Below are 21,987 nucleotides of genomic sequence, written 5' to 3' on the forward strand. Positions count from 1 at the left end.
AGTAGTGCGTTGTGTAACTGTTATCTGGCTTCTATACATGTGCATCTCTGTCTGTTCCATGTAGTAACAGCATTGACTCGCTCCAAGTTCACTTATCTGGATACAGGACAAGTCAGTGCAGGCTCTGTGTATGTGCGTGTATGTATGCAATGTAGACGGTCGGTGTGTAACCCTAAACTGAGCAGCTGGCCGTCAACAGACACCTCAGGGCTGTCGCTGTTCATGTGTGAGTCCAACACAGGCACAGCTACGAGCATGGAGTCATCTGGAAGTACACAACATATACGCAGGACGGCTCCAGTGTGCTCACAGCTCTTCTGTGTCTGTGTTCATATTAAATCAGTCTCAGTGAATCCAAAGGAACTTTGTGTTGGTAAATGACAGTTGTTCAAATGGACAGGATTTCAGTTCTGTTCAACATGTTGATGCTCATATGAACTATGTTTTCAGCTCCAAAATGAACCATTTCAGCACAATTAATGCAATATTTTCATGTCACAAATGGGCAAGTTCTATTTGAACTGAACTGAGCTGAAAAACAAATCTTCTCTTCTTTTGGATTCCCCAGTTTTTCTTCCCAGATTCTCTCCTCCATATCACATGTTTTATTTGTACAGGTTCAATCTGGAGTATGGTGCTGATCCATCCTGCTTCTGTTCCACCAATACATACATGAAGAATGGCACACAGCACTGTTTACATCAACACTTTTACAATAAGAAGCATTTTTAGACACAAAGAACAATTCTAGATTGTTCTTTCCTCTTTAGTCTGATGCTAAACTATCCAATAAATAATAGTGCTCCTAGTTTTTGCACAGGGATCATTAGTGTAAACGCTGACATGGCTGCAGAGCATCAGTATGATGGGATCCACAACAACCATGTCACATCCGTCCACTGACACATTTAGTGTTTTTGTGTCAGCTGGGATTGTTTTAGATCCACAATACCAACATTTATGAAGAAGAGCACAATTAGCAATAGGAAGTCTAGAAGTTTATTCCTAATAAAGTACTGGGACTGACCAGAGCATCATGGGTAATGTCACGTCCGTCCACCAGCAAAAGTTTTCACATCCACGTGCTATTCCAAATCCAATATTTATGAAAATAGAGCTTCCACTGTCAGAGAATATCAGTAGTCTGTGCACAAATGGATTAGCATTATTTACACACACTTCTGTGACTGTAGGACAACTGTTTTGGACACAAATGGACACTCATGTGACCCCCGAAGGACATTTTAGCCGATATGTAGGATTAAATAAATGAGTTCCCATAAACATACTGTTGGACATGAGCAGGTCCGTCTTCACTGAACATCCACCAGTCGAAGGGTTAGGATTACAGCAGAGCCATCACAGATTAAATTGTGTTTTAGCAACATGCTAAATAGAAACTAGAGCATGTTCCCTTTCCAGTATAAGGCCTGAACGAATACATTGATCATAGTATAAGACAGGGGTCTCAAACTCATGGCCAGGGGGCCAATTGCGGCCCGCAGGATGATATTTTGTGGCCCTCTACCTGACATCAAAGTTCAGCGTTGGTGCAGCCCTCACATAGTTCTCAAGCACACCTTTTTGCTGAGTCTTGCCACGCTTTTATTTTATTTATTTTTAATCGCTAACGGGCTACTGTAGATAGTCTTGTGACAGCTTCCGGTGACATTTGTTGTCAACGGTTGTCAAGCTAGCCAACTGCGAAGTACCTGTGGAAGTATGAACATTAGTCACTTAGTTGTAGAGCTGCAACCGATCAATCGACTCAAAGTGATCCAAAAAATTAATTCAACCACAGTTCTCCTGAATCTTCAGCTTTGTTTCCTTCATTTCTCTGCTGTTAAACATTGGTTCCACTGTTGTGTTTCACACGGACACTTATTGTGACGCACAAAGAAGCTTCAGTTCAGGAAAACTGCAATAGAATATCTCCCTTCAATCAATTCAAGTCAATTAATCGAATCGTGCATTTTTGCATTCGCTTCAAGCACCTAATCGATTAATCGGTTGCAGCTCTACTTAGTTGAAACACATTCCAGAGTGACACCAAGCGGACGGAAAATATCTGCCATCGCCCAGTAACAGTCATGTCTCTAAAATGTGCCGCTGTCTGACGTCATTACTCAAATAGACATGCTGAGGAGTTTCCAAAATACCAGGGAGAAGAGAGAAAGAACCAAGTCACCAGTGTTAAAAAGTGTCTATTGAGGCAACAAGAGTTATTCAAGAAAGCAAACAAAGAGAATGAAGCAGCAGCCGAAGCTAGCTACATGGTGGGTGAGATGATAGTTAGGGCCGGAAAGCCATTCAAAGAAGGGGAGTTCATTAAAAAGTGCATGTTACGAACTGCGAGTAAAGTAAAGAAAGCCCATTTTTTGTGGAATACTTAATGCGGCCCAGCCTGACCCAGACTATACCTCCAATGGCCCCCATGTAAGTTGAGTTTGAGACCCCTGGTATAAGATGAAAAGGACCTCGGCCCACACACAAGTTTTAGCAAAGTCTCACAAATGACTTCCAAATGTTTTTCAAGTGCCTGAAACACACGTCACATGACGAGGAGGGAACTGAGGCGAATTACCGGTGTACCTGCTTAGGGTCGTGAAACGTAGTCGGTAGAATGGTGATGAAACCCAGGAGGTAAGTGCGCAACAGCTGCCAGCGGAGACAACCGCCACAGAATCACATGTCATTCAGTGTCCATGTTGAATGAACAGCAGGTCAAGGCTCACAGCTGTCACATGACAAGGCCTCAGCCAATGAGGGAAGGACACATAATGACTGATCAGACCAAATCAGGCAGACATGCTGCTGTCTGCTCTGGTACTACTTTACTGTATTATACTGTATATTACTTATACTAGCGCCATTGTACCCATGGTGCCATTGGACGATAGCGCCCTCCCGTGGTGCAACGGCGGCACTGCACCTGTACGCCCTCCTGTGCTGCAACATCGCGACACGTGCCGGACACAGAAACGTCCATTATAGTAGGATATACGTTGTTGTAACTATTCAATGTGTTTTATACATGGAGGAAAATGCTCCTTCCTTTCAAGGAGTCATTTCTGACATTTAAAGGGCTCATGTTTTCCACTGTAAAAATCTAACTCTGACCCAGTGGATCTGTCTCATTTCTGTTCCAAACATCTGATCCCACTGAAACTCCAACAGAACCACCTCCAGAGGAACTGTACACTGAGACAGAAGAACTGATTTACACACAAGAGATCTGCAACATCTGAGTTACACTGATCTGAACAGCAGCATCTACACTGGTTCCACTGGAGGAGGCTTTGGCTCCAACTGAACAAAACAAATCTTGAAACAAGCCAAAAACTTCATTAGTTGCCTCTCTAACTGGTTCCTTCTTCATTAGTTGCGTCTCTAACTGGTTCCTTCTTCATTAGTTGCCTCTCTAACTGGTTCTGTCTATAGTTAGTTGCCTCTCTAATTGGTTCCTTCTTCATTAGTTGCCTCTCTAACTGGTTCTGTCTATAGTTAGTTGCCTCTCTAACTGGTTCCTTCTTCATTAGTTGCCTCTCTAACTGGTTCCTTCTTCATTAGTTGCCTCTCTAACTGGTTCTGTCTCTAGTTAGTTGCCTCTCTAACTGGTTCCTTCTTCATTAGTTGCGTCTCTAACTGGTTCCTTCTTCATTAGTTGCCTCTCTAACTGGTTCCTTCTTCATTAGTTGCCTCTCTAACTGGTTCTGTCTCTAGTTAGTTGCCTCTCTAACTGGTTCCTTCTTCATTAGTTGCCTCTCTAACTGGTTCTGTCTCTAGTTAGTTGCCTCTCTAACTGGTTCCTTCTATCAGTTAGTTGCCTCTCTAACTGGTTCCTTCTTCATTAGTTGCCTCTCTAACTGGTTCTGTCTCTAGTTCGTTGCCTCTCTAACTGGTTCCTTCTTCATTAGTTGCCTCTCTAACTGGTTCTGTCTATAGTTAGTTGCCTCTCTAACTGGTTCCTTCTTCATTAGTTGCCTCTCTAACTGGTTCTGTCTATAGTTAGTTGCCTCTCTAACTGGTTCCTTCTTCATTAGTTGCCTCTCTAACTGGTTCCTTCTTCATTAGTTGCCTCTCTAACTGGTTCCTTCTTCATTAGTTGCCTCTCTAACTGGTTCCTTCTTCATTAGTTGCCCCTCTAACTGGTTCCTTCTTCATTAGTTGCCTCTCTAACTGGTTCTGTCTCTAGTTAGTTGCCTCTCTAACTGGTTCCTTCTTCATTAGTTGCCTCTCTAACTGGTTCCTTCTTCATTAGTTGCCCCTCTAACTGGTTCCTTCTTCATTAGTTGCCCCTCTAACTGGTTCCTTCTTCATTAGTTGCCTCTCTAACTGGTTCTGTCTCTAGTTAGTTGCCTCTCTAACTGGTTCCTTCTTCATTAGTTGCCTCTCTAACTGGTTCCTTCTTCATTAGTTGCCTCTCTAACTGGTTCTGTCTCTAGTTCGTTGCCTCTCTAACTGGTTCCTTCTTCATTAGTTGCCTCTCTAACTGGTTCTGTCTATAGTTAGTTGCCTCTCTAACTGGTTCCTTCTTCATTAGTTGCCTCTCTAACTGGTTCTGTCTATAGTTAGTTGCCTCTCTAACTGGTTCCTTCTTCATTAGTTGCCTCTCTAACTGGTTCCTTCTTCATTAGTTGCCTCTCTAACTGGTTCCTTCTTCATTAGTTGCCTCTCTAACTGGTTCCTTCTTCATTAGTTGCCCCTCTAACTGGTTCCTTCTTCATTAGTTGCCTCTCTAACTGGTTCTGTCTCTAGTTAGTTGCCTCTCTAACTGGTTCCTTCTTCATTAGTTGCCTCTCTAACTGGTTCCTTCTTCATTAGTTGCCTCTCTAACTGGTTCCTTCTTCATTAGTTGCGTCTCTAACTGGTTCCGTCTCTAGTTAGTTGCGTCTCTAACTGGTTCCGTCTCTAGTTAGTTGCCTCTCTAACTGGTTCCTTCTTCATTAGTTGCCTCTCTAACTGGTTCCTTCTTCATTAGTTGCCTCTCTAACTGGTTCCGTCTTCATTAGTTGCGTCTCTAACTGGTTCCGTCTCTAGTTAGTTGCCTCTCTAACTGGTTCCGTCTCCTCAGTTGCTCATTTCAGGTCCAGACTTCAGTTCCACATTTCTCCAGTTTTTCTCCATAACTGTTTGTCGTCGTCAGCGGTTGGAGTCCAGACTGAAAATCTGTCCAAACTTGGAGCCCATTACTGAAAATGTTCAGTTATTGGTTGAACAGGACAGAGAGGCACAGCCAATCACCTGGAGGGGGCGGGGCCTGAAGTGTCTCCTGTGCATTTAAAGGGCCAGCGCTCCAAACCACCTTTGTGGTGTCATTAGTCATAAACAGTGTTGCAGATGGACCTGTGGAGTTGAATGAATGAAGAATTCAGAGCCAAGCAGAGCATTTACAGTTTATGGAGACCACAGGAACATGAGGGAAAAGGAAGAAGAACATTTTTAAAAGCTAAATATCACTCCTTTAAGGAATTTAAGGAAAATTTAAAGATTTGGCTTCAGTAAGTTTCAGTAATGATAAACTCCACTTTTTAAATCAAATCCATTTTCTTGACAGTGAAGCTACTGGGTTACCACCAATGAATATTTGCTACTGAGGTAGAGCTGTGGACAAAAGTTTTGGAAGTGACACAGATTTGTTTTATGTAAAAGGTTGTTCAAGCTTTCTTAATACACATTTCTGAAATGAACAATTAAGAATTTTGTAAGTTTCAAAGACTTCTGAAAAATTCATCATATGCATGCAAAAAGTATATTTGTGTTACTGCCATGACAGTACTAGCAGCTAATGTTAGCAATGTAGTTGAATCATTTGGTACAATACTGCTGCATGTCGTTTACTTTATGTTATAACTTCAGTGTCATCTTTTAAATCACTTCTTAAAATGCATTTTTGTAGACTCGCCTTCATGTGATGTTGCCTCTTTTTAATGTTTTTAATGTTTTAATGTTGAATATTTATTTTGACCCTGTTTTGGTTCTTCATTTATATTGACATACATGATGTAGCTTTATTCCACTCCTTCATTTCACACTGATCTGACACCATCGTGTTCTGTTATTTCTGCCCTCTCCACTACGATACATTCAGTTAGTCTTGTTTTTATGTTGCTGTACTTATCTCTTTTTTGTGTTGTGTTGTCTGCTGTTTTTTCTGCTGTTGTGCACTTTGTTTTGTCTGTCAAAGCACTTTGTAAACTCAGTTTTTAAAGATGCTATATAAATAAAGTTACTATCATTATTGTTATTACTATTATTATTATGAATATAACTTCACATTTCCACTTCATCTTCAACCAAAGGTGCTAAATGTAAAAGTGCTAGTTCAGTCCAACTGAGCAGAAATCACAAAATAAGTTAGTTTAAAAACTGTATAAACAATTAAATCTTCTGTTCTTCTGTTAAACTTAGAACATATTCAATGCCTTTTCCACATCTGAATTGACAGTTTTGCATGCATGTTGGATAAATAGAGTTTCTGGTACAAATTGGGCAGTGACACACATCATCTTTTCCCAAACTCTCCTCTTTCAGTCTGATTTTCCAAACTTAAACAGACCCAGTCGTGTTTCTAAGAGCCCACATCCTAAAACACTGGTGTATTGTGGATGCTAGCCGCAAATGTAGCAAAAACGATGCATTTCAAGACACGAGTGGGTGTCATCGATTTTGGCCTTTGACCCATTTGCTTTGTGTTCATTGTCCCGTTCATGAACTATCCCCATATAAAGATAAAGCATGAGGAAGTCCCATTTCTAACTCTTAACCTGAGTGTTTTACTATTATATTACACTGTTAAAGAATATGCAGACTATCAAAAATATGATTATCATGTTACTGTATGTGCTGCATCATCAACACACACAAAATTGATCATCAGGAATTCAGAGCAGTCAACCTTGTAAGAAGAAATGAAAAAGAACCAGAAAAGGTAACAAGCAGGGCTGTGTATGGGCAAGAATCTGGCCATACAATACAAATCACAATACTAAGACTACGATACGATTTATCGCAATATATCACAATACTGTTCAAAAGGCGATATTTTTTTTTTGTTTCTTTTTTTTAAAAGATTAATTCCTGGAAAAACTTATAGTGCAGCATTTTGGATAAATAAAGTTTTAACATGCGGTTTTACCAGTCCAAAAAAAAACTACATAAATAAATAATGTTTTATAGACATTACAGTTTCAGATCCTGCTTAAATGTTCGTATTCTATTGTGAAAAGAATCCATAGTGTTCAGTCCCTGAATCATCCGACATGAGAACATTATTTTTGTGCATTCCCAATAAAAAAAACATACATTTGCCTCTTTCAGACATTAAAAAGTGCTTTTAGAATGCTTGAAATAACCATTATCAAATTTTTAAAAAACTACAGGGTGGGGAAGCAAAATGTACAATATTTTGAGGCAGGGATTGAAAGACAGTGTATGACCAATTAGTTTATTGAAAGTCATGAGAATTTATTTGCCACAAGAAAATGTCCATAATAGAAAATGTTTTTATTCTATGTGTCCTCCTTCTTTCTCAATAACTGCCTTCACACGCTTCCTGAAACTTGTGCAAGTGTTCCTCAAATATTGGGGTGACAACTTCTCCCATTCTTCTTTAATAGTATCTTCCAGACTTTCTGGTAATAGTTTTGCTCATAGTCATTCTCTTCTTTCCATTATAAACAGTCTTTATGGACACTCCAACTATTTTGGAAATCTCCTTTGGTGTGACGAGTGCATTCAGCAAATCACACACTCTTTGACGTTTGCTTTCCTGATTACTCATATGGGCAGAAGTTTGTGAAAAGGTATGGATAATAGTGTTAGGTATGATTATGACATCAGTATATGTTTGGGTTCAAAACAATTGACGTAGTGTCTGCTGAGAAAAAACAACTAAATGTTCAGTGTACATTTGGCTTCCCCACCCTGTACATGTATGACCTGCAGTATCACAATACTACTGTTGTACTAAACAAACACCAGAGTCAAATACCCATGTGAATATAGAAATAAAAGAGCGTGATGAACAAAAAAGAACGACAAAAATGAAGCTCTGCCATGTCTGCATTTGAATAAACACTTAAAAATATCGATACGGTACTTGTTAATATCGATACAGTATCATGAAGTGAAATATTGCGATATATTGTGGAATTGATATTTTCTTCCAGCCTTGGTACCCAGTCTGTCAGCTGTGACAGTAACATTTACCCACTGGTTGATCTCCAACCCCAGCAGTGTGCTCTAGGACCAGGACGTGTTACTACATGTTTATTCATGTGATGCCGTCCTTCCAGTGTGTGCTGTGTGTAATTGTCTGTTCTGATGGTTGCGGCAGGCGTCCGTTCGCTCTATTTTTAGTCCCGTGAAAACGAGTCCTCGGGGGGCCGAACAGGTCTCTTTACAACTGCATAGATGGGTACGAGATATGGCGATCGCTTATAACAACACCACTCCCACCACGCTGAATAAAATTAGATGGGGGTCACCCTATGCCAGCTGACCCACATTTACAGCTTTACATAAGTTTGCATCATTGATTTTCTAGAAAACTTCCATTAAGTTCAAGGTAATTTGTCGAATCATAAATGTCTACACGACAAATAGTACTTTATATAGTTCTGAGTTTTTCACTTCATCACATGTCTTCACAGCCTAACCAGTTGTCTGTTTTTCAGCGGACGGGGGTGATATTCGCACTAAACACTATAGGAGGCCTTGGGATATTTTTAAATTTGGCCACAGAAATGGGTGTTCCGACCAGTACAAGGTTTAGGCCAAGGACAAGGTTCTAGGCTCCAAAACCAAGACAATGTGGAAGCATCTGAAATCTGTAATATGACCAAAAGCTGCTGGAGTTGGTTCTAAAAAGCCCTGGGCCCTGTAGACGAACACTGAGAACCTCTAAAAATACATAAATTAATAAATAAATACAATTGAATAGAATGGCTTTATTCAACATTTCATTCATCTGGCGAGTCCCACTCAAGTACTTTCTGTTTATTTCTATTTCTTTCTGTACATTTATACCTATTTTACCAGACTTTTTTCCTGACAGCTCAACTGTAGCTGTAGTTTAAATTTTCCATTAACAAGATGGTAAAATTACTTTAACCTCCTCAGACCCAGGAAATGTCAGCACAGTACCAGCTTTTTTTTTGTTTTTATTCAATCAGGGCCTATATTGGAAACATCCTGATGCAACAGTTTTTTCAGATGCAGTTTTTAACATTTTTATGGAATGTCCTTTGTGGTGGACAGTTTTCTTCTCTTTTTTTTTTGTATAAAGTTGTGAAACTCTTGTCCACAAATGTGGACAGAAAATTTTATTTAATAAGAAATATCAGTCATATTATGGTATATAGTATAGATCTGCTTAGACTAGGAAGGTTATTATTGTTATTAATTATATAAGGAGAAGAGGTGGGAGTTTATAAGTTATACTTCTTCTCACTCCTTTTCAAATATGTATCATAAGTCTTATGTTTAAGTGTTTTTTTATTTATTTTCTTCTGTTTTGACATTCATATTCAGAATAAATACATCAATCAATCAACCCATAGCTGGTCTTAGGAGGTTAAGCAGTGACTGACAGAGTTTACCATTTTACAATGTCTGTAATCAGCATCCAATCACCTCAGACCCACATGGATCCACCCCTTTTGTCCAAATATGGTCACTCATAGCTCCCAAAACATAGAGATGACCAAATTGTAATCAGGTGATATGTGTAATATTATATGCACCGTTTCTCAAAGGGCTTTTTCTTAATATTCCACCTAAGATCTCTGATAGAAATACTATAACAGCAAAACAAACTGTTGGAGAAAAGTCCTGTGAAAGAAGTCCTTTGAGAAACCTTACTTATAACATCACACATCAGCAGGTACTACAACAAATCATAAACTACTGGGTTCAAAACGATAGCTCAAAAACCAACGGGTGACCTTACAGTTCCTCCACACACCGATTATAGAAAATCTATGGTTCAGGTACAGCATCCAAGACATATGCCAAATTAAGTATAAAATCAATATGACAACTTTGAACTAACTGAAATTAAACTTATCCAAATCTGACAGTTGTTTTTTGTACATGGGTTTTTTTTCTGCTCTGAATTTTTCCAAATTTTGGTACATGGTAGATGAGAGTCAAGTGTTCCATTTTGCATTTCTGCCATTTAAACAAAGCTTACGCTGTCGGGGGCCAACAGCGGGGGTATATACCCCAAATCCCCCCAGTCCTCTGCGATGTATATAAATCTATCAACAAAAACTGTCAGAAAATCGATATGAACTCAATTTGAGCTACATGGACCTGATAGTGGCAGAATAATGTCAGAGAACCCATTTCTTCCCACAAAACTCCATCTATAAACGACACAATGTATAAAAGATACAAACTTAATTTTGGATGATCGATATGAACCAAATTTGAGCTTGATTGGCCTACGATATCTATTAATAACATCCAAAAAAACGGATTTTTCAACAGAAACGCCCCTATTTGGACAAGTGATAATGTTGATGGGACACCCCAAATCAAGAGGGTTCTTCCCCTGGGGGGTCACCTGTGTTGGTGCTGAAGGGGGATACAGTGGTTCTGCTGCCACACCATACATTTCATACAAAAAAAAAATTCACCGTCGCATTAGACTTATTATACATAATATATAACAGCCCGGGACAAACATCCTACACCCTCAAATGAAAGTCTGCAAAGCTTCAGGAGGAAGGGAAAATATAAATGAGCGTAAAGTTTCATTTTCACTTCCACGGTACCCCATAGTAGGACGGAAACCGGCCGAGCTGCCCCCCCCCCCCCCCGACCGACATGCATAACTAAAGAAGGATTCGTAATGACCCATTCTGGCTCTTCGAAGGCCCTGTGGCGTTGTGTGAAGTTTTCAGATGAAAATTTAACAAAATCCATGACCTGAACTAGAAGACCTAGGTGAGCTGGGATGGAACGATCCAAAAGAAATGTTTGATAGATCAGATGTTTGTTTGATGTGGTGATTTTGAGAAGCAATCAGAGTGTAGAGATGTACATTAGCGATGCAAAACGTTGTCCAAAAGTCCTGTGTGAAATTTAGTTTGAAAATTAACGCCCTGTACACATCAGAACAAAATTATGTCAGTCCGCTACAGTTTACTCTGGTTTGGGCCTTTGGTCACATGACACTGGCGTTGTCGGTGCCTGAAACAGTATTTTAGTAGAACGGGTCCCAGAGCGTAAACCTGTCCCAGCTCCGCCCCCCTGGTGTTGGCTCCGCCCCCCTGGTGTTGGCATATGGATAGGACAGACACCACTGTATGGAAACCATGACAACCACAGGACCATGCGACCAGAAGAAGAAAACCAAGGACGGAACCTCCTGCACATGCTCAGTGCGTTCTTCTGTAGTTTTCCTGTCTCCTCCATAGGTTCTGTCTGTGTTTGTGGACACTTCCACATACAGGTGTGGACTACATATGACACTGTTGGACCCAGTTGGACCGGTTCCACCTGGATGCACACATTTATGGAAACCATACAAGTATGGACCACAAACTGTTAGAGTCCACTAAAGACAAAGACCAGGAACGTTGTCGTCTGGATTTAGTCTAAGAAAAAGGCCTTTGTGAAACGGTGCATATACTGTCCCACATGTCAGCTGTTACTACACACCAACCCCTTCCACCAGAGGTCAAGGGTCATAGGTCACAGGACTCTGAGGACTTCACTGCTGACTAGGACATCAGTGATCCCACCCCAGGTTCTGTCCAATCACCGCTATCAGTAAAGTACAAATTAGGGATGTAATGACATGAAAATTTCATATCACAGTTATTGTGACCAATATTATCACGGTTATCATTATTATCACAGTATTATTGAAATTGTGCTCCAAATGTTCAAAAGTACTCATACACACACTGAAAGAATTTAACCAAGTTGTATTTGGAAAAACAACAACACAAACAAATACAATAACAGTCCCACTGTCCCTTCTGTGTCAGAAACATTCCCATATTAACCCTTAGTGGTCTGAGTCTATTCTGTCTGTTTTTCAGTCCTTTTGATTTGGCCTTTATATACTATAGAAACAAATGTTTACTATACCCATGTTTGGATCTGTTTTTTCAGCACAACTTCATCTAGATCATCTGTCTAGTATTTTTTCACTTCAACCTACTATAAAAACACAAAAGGACAGAAAACACACAAAAAACATAGAAAATCTGATTTGAAAAATGTATATAATTTATTGCATAAATAACACACAGATGTTTAATGAACCTTTTCACAGACTTTAAAAGTGAATATTGGTTCCAAATATTAGATATAGAAAATTAAAATTGTAATAAATTAAAGCTATACTCAAATATTTGACATTAAAGCAGATCTTTACGTAGGTGTTTTTTCCCCTGAAAGTGCAGTAATCAAACACAGTTATCATGAGAATTAGAATTTAAACGCTAATACTAACTGTTGACAATTTTACTGCGGTTTATGGTTCTACCGGTAATTGTTCCATCCATAGTACAAATACAACATCAGCTCCACACAGAGGCAGTAAAAAGCAAAGCCCAGACTTGTCCTCTGTTCCTCCTGTCCACAGCAGCAGGAAAATGGAAGGGCACTAGAAGATAAAAGCTGAGAGCACAGACCTTGGAGCAGTTTTCAGAGTGTGTTGAACCAAACTCAGCACCACTTCAACCAAACTCCTTCGCTCTTCTGTGCTCACCTGCCTCCTTCCACAGAGATTGGCCAGTGCATTTTATAAGCAACAAAACACTCCCATTTCATTTTTAAAGCTGCTTCAGCTCAGAAATGATTTGGGCTTTTCTATTTAAGCATTATAAAATGAAGGTAAGATTTGTACTGAGTAGCCGTTAAATTCAAGGAAATGTAATGTTTTTGTGGAGTGCAGAGCTCTCCCACAGTGGAGGCTCTTCAGAACCATTCAGCCTCTCAATATTATCCAAACACAGAACACCATTTATACAGGATACGCTTGGAAAAAAGGTTTTTAACTAAATATAAAGGTCACAGCCTCATTCTATTCCTCACATCAAGACACAATCCAAAAAACACATCATATAACCCTCATATTTGAAATACAAGTGTGTCCTGTGATAATAAAGTCTATTAAAGTGAATGCAGTACAGCTCTAGGAGATTAAAGGAAGTGTACCAGTACTACAGCTGACATTTTAATACATTACACTTCTACTTTATTACAGCTCACATCCAAATATTGCACTTGTTTCTGCACTACATTTGTCGGACAGTTTTGGATAAAAGAATTTAATTTTATATATATATATATATATATATATATAAATATATATAAATATATATATATAAATATATATATATATATAAATATATATAAATATATATATATATATAAAAAAAAATATATATATATATATATATATATATATACACACACTTTTTTTTGAGCTATTATTGTCCCTCCAAGTCATTTATCTCAACAACGTTTACTACAGGATGTAACTGTTTCTTATATTTTAATCTGCTGTGTATGTTGAAAATTTCTCTGTGGGGATCATTTAAAGTTTATCCTAAATTACAACATTAGTAATAACTGATCTGCTGATTACACTGGTCTGCAATTTTTTAGAAATGATCTGCCTCAGACATTAAATGTGCTAAATGTTACATATTTTAATCAGATTAGTAGTTAAACTAATGACCACAGTGTTGGTTTGCTGATGTTTTCCAGGTATGTGATGGTGTGTTCTAACACGTGTGTTGGTTTGTGTCCATTTATACACAGATGTGTAAATGTTCCACTGGTAGAACCTGTCCAGTCCATTTATACACAGATGTTAAATGTTCCACTGGTAGAACCTGTCCAGTCCATTTATACACAGATGTGTAAATGTTCCACTGGTAGAACCTGTCCAGTCCATTTAGAAACAGATGTGGAAATGTTCCACTGGTAGAACCTGTCCAGTCCATTTATAAACAGATGTTAAATGTTCCACTGGTAGAACCTGTCCAGTCCATTTATACACAGATGTTAAATGTTCCACTGGTAGAACCTGTCCAGTCCATTTATACACAGATGTTAAATGTTCCACTGGTAGAACCTGTCCAGTCCATTTATACACAGATGTTAAATGTTCCACTGGTAGAACCTGTCCAGTCCATTTATACACAGATGTTAAATGTTCCACTGGTAGAACCTGTCCAGTCCATTTATACACAGATGTTAAATGTTCCACTGGTAGAACCTGTCCAGTCCATTTATACACAGATGTTAAATGTTCCACTGGTAGAACCTGTCCAGTCCATTTAGAAACAGATGTGTAAATGTTCAACTGGTAGAACCTGTCCAGTCCATTTATACACAGATGTTAGAAAATAACAGTTCAAAAAATGTATATTACATATAGACAATTCCAGTCCTAAATGTTGGTTGGTTGTTTTTTCACAGATACATTCTGGGGTCAAAATGTGAAATTGTAGAATTAATTATAGAATGGGTTTAACTCCAAAGAAATATTAGTGTCAGATCGACCAGATCTACTGCAAATACTGTCTGCACATGACAATACATGGACTGGACAGGTTCTACCAGTGGAACATTTAACATCTGTTTCTAAATGGACGGGACAGGTTCTACCAGTGGAACATTTAACATCTGTTTCTAAATGGACTGGACAGGTTCTACCAGTGGAACATTTACACATCTGTTTCTAAATGGACTGGACAGGTTCTACCAGTGGAACATTTACACATCTGTTTATAAATGGACTGGACAGGTTCTACCAGTGGAACATTTAACATCTGTGTATAAATGGACTGGACAGGTTCTACCAGTGGAACATTTAACATCTGTGTATAAATGGACTGGACAGGTTCTACCAGTGGAACATTTAACATCTGTGTATAAATGGACTGGACAGGTTCTACCAGTGGAACATTTACACATCTGTTTATAAATGGACTGGACAGGTTCTACCAGTGGAACATTTACACATCTGTTTCTAAATGGACTGGACAGGTTCTACCAGTGGAACATTTAATATCTGTGTATAAATGGACTGGACAGGTTCTACCAGTGGAACATTTACACATCTGTTTCTAAATGGACTGGACAGGTTCTACCAGTGGAACATTTAACATCTGTGTATAAATGGACTGGACAGGTTCTACCAGTGGAACATTTAACATCTGTGTATAAATGGACTGGACAGGTTCTACCAGTGGAACATTTACACATCTGTTTCTAAATGGACTGGACAGGTTCTACCAGTGGAACATTTACACATCTGTTTCTAAATGGACTGGACAGGTTCTACCAGTGGAACATTTAACATCTGTGTATAAATGGACTGGACAGGTTCTACCAGTGGAACATTTAACATCTGTTTATAAATGGACTGGACAGGTTCTACCAGTGGAACATTTAACATCTGTGTATAAATGGACTGGACAGGTTCTACCAGTGGAACATTTAACATCTGTGTATAAATGGACTGGACAGGTTCTACCAGTGGAACATTTAACATCTGTGTATAAATGGACTGGACAGCTTCTACCAGTGGAACATTTAACATCTGTTTCTAAATGGACTGGACAGGTTCTACCAGTGGAACATTTACACATCTGTTTCTAAATGGACTGGACAGGTTCTACCAGTGGAACATTTACACATCTGTTTATAAATGGACTGGACAGGTTCTACCAGTGGAACATTTAACATCTGTGTATAAATGGACTGGACAGGTTCTACCAGTGGAACATTTAACATCTGTGTATAAATGGACTGGACAGGTTCTACCAGTGGAACATTTAACATCTGTGTATAAATGGACTGGACAGGTTCTACCAGTGGAACATTTACACATCTGTTTATAAATGGACTGGACAGGTTCTACCAGTGGAACATTTACACATCTGTTTCTAAATGGACTGGACAGGTTCTACCAGTGGAACATTTAATATCTGTGTATAAATGGACTGGACAGGTTCTACCAGTGGAACATTTACACATCTGTTTCTAAATGGACTGGACAGGTTCTACCAGTGGAACATTTAACATCTGTGTATAAATGGACTGGACAGGTTCTACCAGTGGAACATTTAACATCTGTGTATAAATGGACTGGACAGGTTCTACCAGTGGAACATTTACACATCTGTTTCTAAATGGACTGGACAGGTTCTACCAGTGGAACATTTACACATCTGTTTCTAAATGGACTGGACAGGTTCTACCAGTGGAACATTTAACATCTGTGTATAAATGGACTGGACAGGTTCTACCAGTGGAACATTTAACATCTGTTTATAAATGGACTGGACAGGTTCTACCAGTGGAACATTTAACATCTGTGTATAAATGGACTGGACAGGTTCTACCAGTGGAACATTTAACATCTGTGTATAAATGGACTGGACAGCTTCTACCAGTGGAACATTTAACATCTGTTTCTAAATGGACTGGACAGGTTCTACCAGTGGAACATTTAACATCTGTGTATAAATGGACTGGACAGGTTCTACCAGTGGAACATTTAACATCTGTGTATAAATGGACTGGACAGGTTCTACCAGTGGAACATTTAACATCTGTGTATAAATGGACTGGACAGGTTCTACCAGTGGAACATTTACACATCTGTGTATAAATGGACACAAACCAACACACGTGTTAGAACACACCATCACATACCTGGAAAACATCAGCAAACCAACACTGTGGTCATTAGTTTAACTACTAATCTGATTAAAATATGTAACATTTAGCACATTTAATGTCTGAGGCAGATCATTTCTAAAAAATTGCAGACCAGTGTAATCAGCAGATCAGTTATTACTAATGTTGTAATTTAGGATAAACTTTAAATGATCCCCACAGAGAAATTTTCAACATACACAGCAGATTAAAATATAAGAAACAGTTACATCCTGTAGTAAACGTTGTTGAGATAAATGACTTGGAGGGACAATAATAGCTCAAAAATGTATATTATTAGAAGTTAAGAGTCACAGATGGTTGTTCCCTGCCAATGTTGATTTCTTATGAGTTTCTTAAGAGTCGATTAATTGACGAGTCGACCTCTAGCAGATTCACTATTCTTTGTGTTAGTGAATATGAACACATTTCATATTACAAATAGTAATTTAATAACTGTTAAACTTGTAATATAAATATCTGAATTACTGCTGCTATTAGTACTTTACATTGTTCAGTGGTGAGGACATGTTTGTCATGTGGGTTTGTTGGTTTGCAGGGGGGGGGGGGGGTGTCCCTCCCTTGACCATGAGCTTTGTATAGTGATGTTCGAATCAGTGATAAGTAGTAAAAAAATATTTCTCTTCACTGTGTGTCTGGATCTAACCTGCTTTTACACAGCACATGATAACTGTTGCATGTGCCTAGAGGCAGCACTGCTCTGTACTTTAAACAGGTAACAACAACTAGATTATACACACTTACACACATGTACATTATACACAACTGACAGCTACAATCCAAAAAAAAAAAAAAACCCTCTATACTTTCAAGAGGCAGTCATACCAGTGTTTCCAGAACACAGATGTGTAACGTACAGCACTATATACCAGATGTGTCAGCAATAAAAGCTTCAAAGAATCAAAATTATGCTAAAAACAAAAACGCTTTACTCATAAAATGCTTAAGATGCGTGTCCGTATCCTTTTTATGATGCTTTGTGCTTTGCCATGATCACACTGAGGCCTATGACAGTGAGTGTAATAGCATCATGTGCTAGTTCCTGACAGACGCAGTCAGAGTGTTTACAGTGGAATCCATGGAGACAGTGTCAGCAGCCTTTCATGGTCTAAACGGTACCTTTTGGGTTTGTCATGAGCAGATCTGATACTTAGAGGTGGTACAGACTTAAAGATTTGACCTTTCATACTGAAACGGACTGTCTGACAAGAGTTTGGTCTGCGCAAAGGATTAAAATCCAACTAGTTAAAGATGGAAAAACACCAGAACTGAAGTAGGATAGACATGTAATCAATGTGTTAAATTAGCATGCTGTATTACTAAATGTAAATTTTAACATAAATATAATTATTATAAATTCTAGAGTACTATAGAGTAGTAAAATTCCGAGTATGCAAAAGGTGAGATCACTATAACTCTTAAAAATTCCATCTGTTTAAAAAAAGAAAGTACTGGGGAAATAATCGATAAATATAAATGAGATGTGATTTAAGTCATTTCAGATTACGGCTCTGAAGTTTAATTAAGAGTCTATTTGTAAAACACAACAGTCAGTGTATTAATATGTTGAATATACTGTATTTCAGTGTTTTATCATACTGTATATATCTACTGTGTCTGTATACAACAGGACAAGGTAGACATTGGCCTTGAACAGAGAAAATGGGCACACTGGTCAAAATAGCATCTAAACCACAAGGGTGAGGAAAGAGAGCAGGAGCTAGAACAACCAGGAGAGAAAACGTATGCTACACTCCAAAAGAGGCCTATTTATATGTCATCCCTGAACAATTGTGCAGTGTCACTTAATCTGGCCACTTTTCAGAGACGTGACGTCTAAACATCCCACCTGAACCCGCCAGCATGAAACCACTTGTCCTACCTTCACGTACATTCATGCTTCCACTAACTGTGAGTAGACAAACACATTCAGGTAGCAGAAACAAACAGCATTAACACAATTTATGCATCATTTGTATCTAGAGCAGGGCTGTCAAACTCATGTCGGTTCAGGGGCCACATTCACCCCAACGTGATCTGCAGTGGGCCGGACCAGTAAAATAATACCAGTGGAAGAAAGTCAAATTATATTACACTCATGTTTACATCTTCAACTTTTCCTTAAAAATTTGAATAACATCAGCAACTTGAAATGTGTTAAGAAAAACAAGTGCAATTTTAACAATACTCTGCAGCAGTTTATCATTTGCACGTGTGTTACAACTTACATTACACTTACAAATACACAAAATATTTATTAAGAGGCATTAAAATTTAAAATAAAATTGCACTTACTTTTCTTAAGACATTTCAGGATCATATTTGTTCAGGTTTTTCACATTTTTTGTGAAAGGATAGTTTGTTCATGTAAACATTTTTTGTGTAATTTTACTGTTTTACACAAAAACAAAGATAAAATCTGCAGTTGTCATCATTTAAAGGTTATTATGATATTTTACTGGTTCTGACCCAAATGAGATCTAACTGGTTTGTATGTGGAACCTGAATCAAAATGATTTTTCCACCATTGATTGTTAATATCGTCAGTGTAATTTTTGCATTTTACAAAATCACCAGACTGGACCCTTTGGCGGGCCGGATTTGGCCCCCGGGCCGCATGTTTGACACCTGTGAGCTAGAGGAATTCTCCGTGCAGTCCAGGTTTTCATCCTAAATTCAGCATCCTCCCCTACTACCTGGGACCAGATCAGTTATGCAGCAATATGATATGTTTTCAGTCTGCTAGTTTAGATTTAGACAAGTCTGATGCCTGCTCTGAGTCATCAACAGGAGGACCCCTGCTCCATATGCGTCAAACTGCCTAAGCCCTTAAAAGCTTTCCATAGCTCTGGTGCATCCTTTCATCCTCTGCATGTTCCACTGATGTAAACAGCCAACAGGCCCCAAAACGCTCCTTTCCAAGATGCGGGCTAGTAAATGCCTGCTACAAGGGGGCTGGCCTGACGGGCCGCCTGAGCAAAAAGACCAGAGTAAGCAAAGGCCTGCCTGTAGACTGCACACAGATGTCACCTTGTTTTGATTTAAGAGGGACATGTTGAAAATAATCCAGCTGACAGGCCTGGCAGCCAGAGCTGGCACTTTTAGCCATCCCAACAAGTCATTAACGCAACCGTCTAAAAAGCAGATCTACTATTATTCTGATTTTGTGTGGTTTTTTTGCTCGTGTCAGATCCATCAGATTTGTTCCAGGATCGACACACTGGCCTGATGGAAATGCGCACAGGCCTCCTGCACCACGCACACACACACACACACACACACACACACACACACACACACACACACACACACACACACAGCAGCTGGAGCTGGGACATGACACTGTTGTTGTGCTCAGGACACAAACACACACACACCCTGAATGGAGCTGAACCGGCTGCTTCCACACCAGAAAAATACAGATATTTACGAATTCTGGAATAGACTTCTAGAACACTGCCCCTGAAATCACGCGAGAAAACAAAACAAAGCCAATTTTATTCAGTTTTTTTAGTCCCTGTCGTTACATTTTAGCCAAAAACCTACAGAATTATAGCATTATAACTCACGTAGTACATGATTAAAGGTAAGGTGAACAACAAGTTTGGCTCGTATCCACCCTGAGGCTAGCTTATCCCACTGTTTGAGAAAATAGTGACAGCCACAAGGCAAAGCTAGGATAGCTAACGTTAGCTAGTTAGCCACTAGGCTAACTGCTGGATTTGCTTCTACAGTTAGCTTACTGTCAGTTAGCTTACTGTCAGTTAGCCTGTGTTAGTCCACAGCAGTAGTTAGCAGTGTGTTGGCAGAACACTACCAGTGTACGAACTGTGGAGAATCTGTCAGAATGTACCGGCTATTTAGTGGCAAACCGGCTAACGCCATACATGGGTACATAAACAAAGGAAAACCGTGTTGTAGTGTGGTGGAAATAAGAGGCAACTGACAGGGTGAACGAGTTCACTGTCACCCATTTGGACATTCTACTGCTCATTTATGAAACAAAGCAAGGTTATAGGGAGAGGAGGAGGAGGAGAAGAGGAGAGAGGAGGAGGAGGAGGAGGAGAGGAGAGGAGAAGAGGAGAGGGGGATAGGAGGAGGAGAGAGGAGGAGAGGGGGAGAGGAGGAGAAGAGGAGAGAAGAGGAGAGAGGAGGAGAAGGGAGGAGGAGAGGGGAGAAGAGGAGAGAGGAGGAGAGGGGGATAGGAGGAGGAGAAGAGGGGAGAAGAGAGGAGGAGGAGAGAGGAGGAGAGAGGAGAAGGAGAGGGGGATGGGAGGAGGAGAAGAGGGGAGAAGAGAGGAGAAGGAGAGGGGGATAGGAGGAGGAGAGAGGAGGAGAGAGGAGAAGAGAGGAGGAGGAGAGGGGGATAGGAGGAGGAGAGAGGAGAGGAGAAGAGGAGGAGGAGAGGAGAGGAGGAGAAGAGGGGAGAAGAGAGGAGGAGAGGGGGAGAGAAAAGGAGGAGGAGAGGAGAAGAGAGGAGAGGCAGCTCAGACTAGATTTACCAGGACTACACACACACACACACACACACACACACACACACACACACACAGAGTCAACATAATCGCATACTCAGTGTGTGTATGTGTGTCACAGACCCCCCCCCCCCCCCCCCCCCCCTCCTCCTCTGTTGTCAGCCTGGTTCGGTCCCTGGTTCGGCCCCTGGTTCGGTCCCTGGTTCGGCTCTCACCTTTGTAGTGGACCCGCAGGTTGTTCTGGGACAGTCCTATGTAGCTGTACTTGTCCTTGGGGCTCCAGGACCGGGGCAGGGGGCTCTCTTCCTCGTTCACCGCCGGGTACAGCCGCTTCAGCCGCTCGGTGAGCTCGTGCTCCTGGTAGTTGAGAGCAGGGTCTCCCACCGGCAGGCCTCCCGCTCCCAGCTCTGCCATTTTCCGGCCTGTGTTCGGCTCCGCCGCTCGTGTCGGTGCGTTCCGCGGTGTGTTCTCCGAAGCCCGTGTCAGTCCGCTGGCTGCTGTCGGCTGAGAGGCAGAGGGACTGAGGGGAGAAAATAGCAGCGGTGTGACATCCCCGGATCAGCAGCAGAATGGACCGTAGCTGCACCGGTGCACTCTGGGTACTGCAGTCCAGCTGCGCGGGGCTTCTTCTGCTAACGGTCTGGAAAAGACTACACTGTTCCACTGTGGTGACCGTGTTTGAGGGCTTTCACTCACACAGGAAGCTAGGAAATGTAGTTCTAAGACATGAGAGGATTAATAGCTTTCAAAATGAGTTGTTATGGTTTGTTTTTTTTGTTTGTTTGGGGGGTTT

The 21,987-nt window shown here is 40.2% G+C and overlaps 1 protein-coding gene across 1 annotated transcript in view; it reads right to left on the minus strand.

Annotated features, from left to right (window-relative positions):
* ranbp10 (RAN binding protein 10) overlaps positions 1-21,773 on the minus strand; it is a 127,056-nt gene extending 105,283 nt beyond the window's left edge. Inside the window, exon 1 of the mRNA XM_030130010.1 lies at positions 21,410-21,773. Within this exon, the coding sequence (XP_029985870.1) occupies positions 21,410-21,608 (199 nt within the window). The 5' untranslated portion in view covers positions 21,609-21,773. The remainder of the gene's footprint in view (positions 1-21,409) is intronic.
* Positions 21,774-21,987: the final 214 nt, after the last annotated feature.

The sequence above is a fragment of the Sphaeramia orbicularis genome, unplaced genomic scaffold, assembly GCF_902148855.1.
Source record: "Sphaeramia orbicularis unplaced genomic scaffold, fSphaOr1.1, whole genome shotgun sequence".
NCBI lineage: Eukaryota > Metazoa > Chordata > Actinopteri > Kurtiformes > Apogonidae > Sphaeramia > Sphaeramia orbicularis.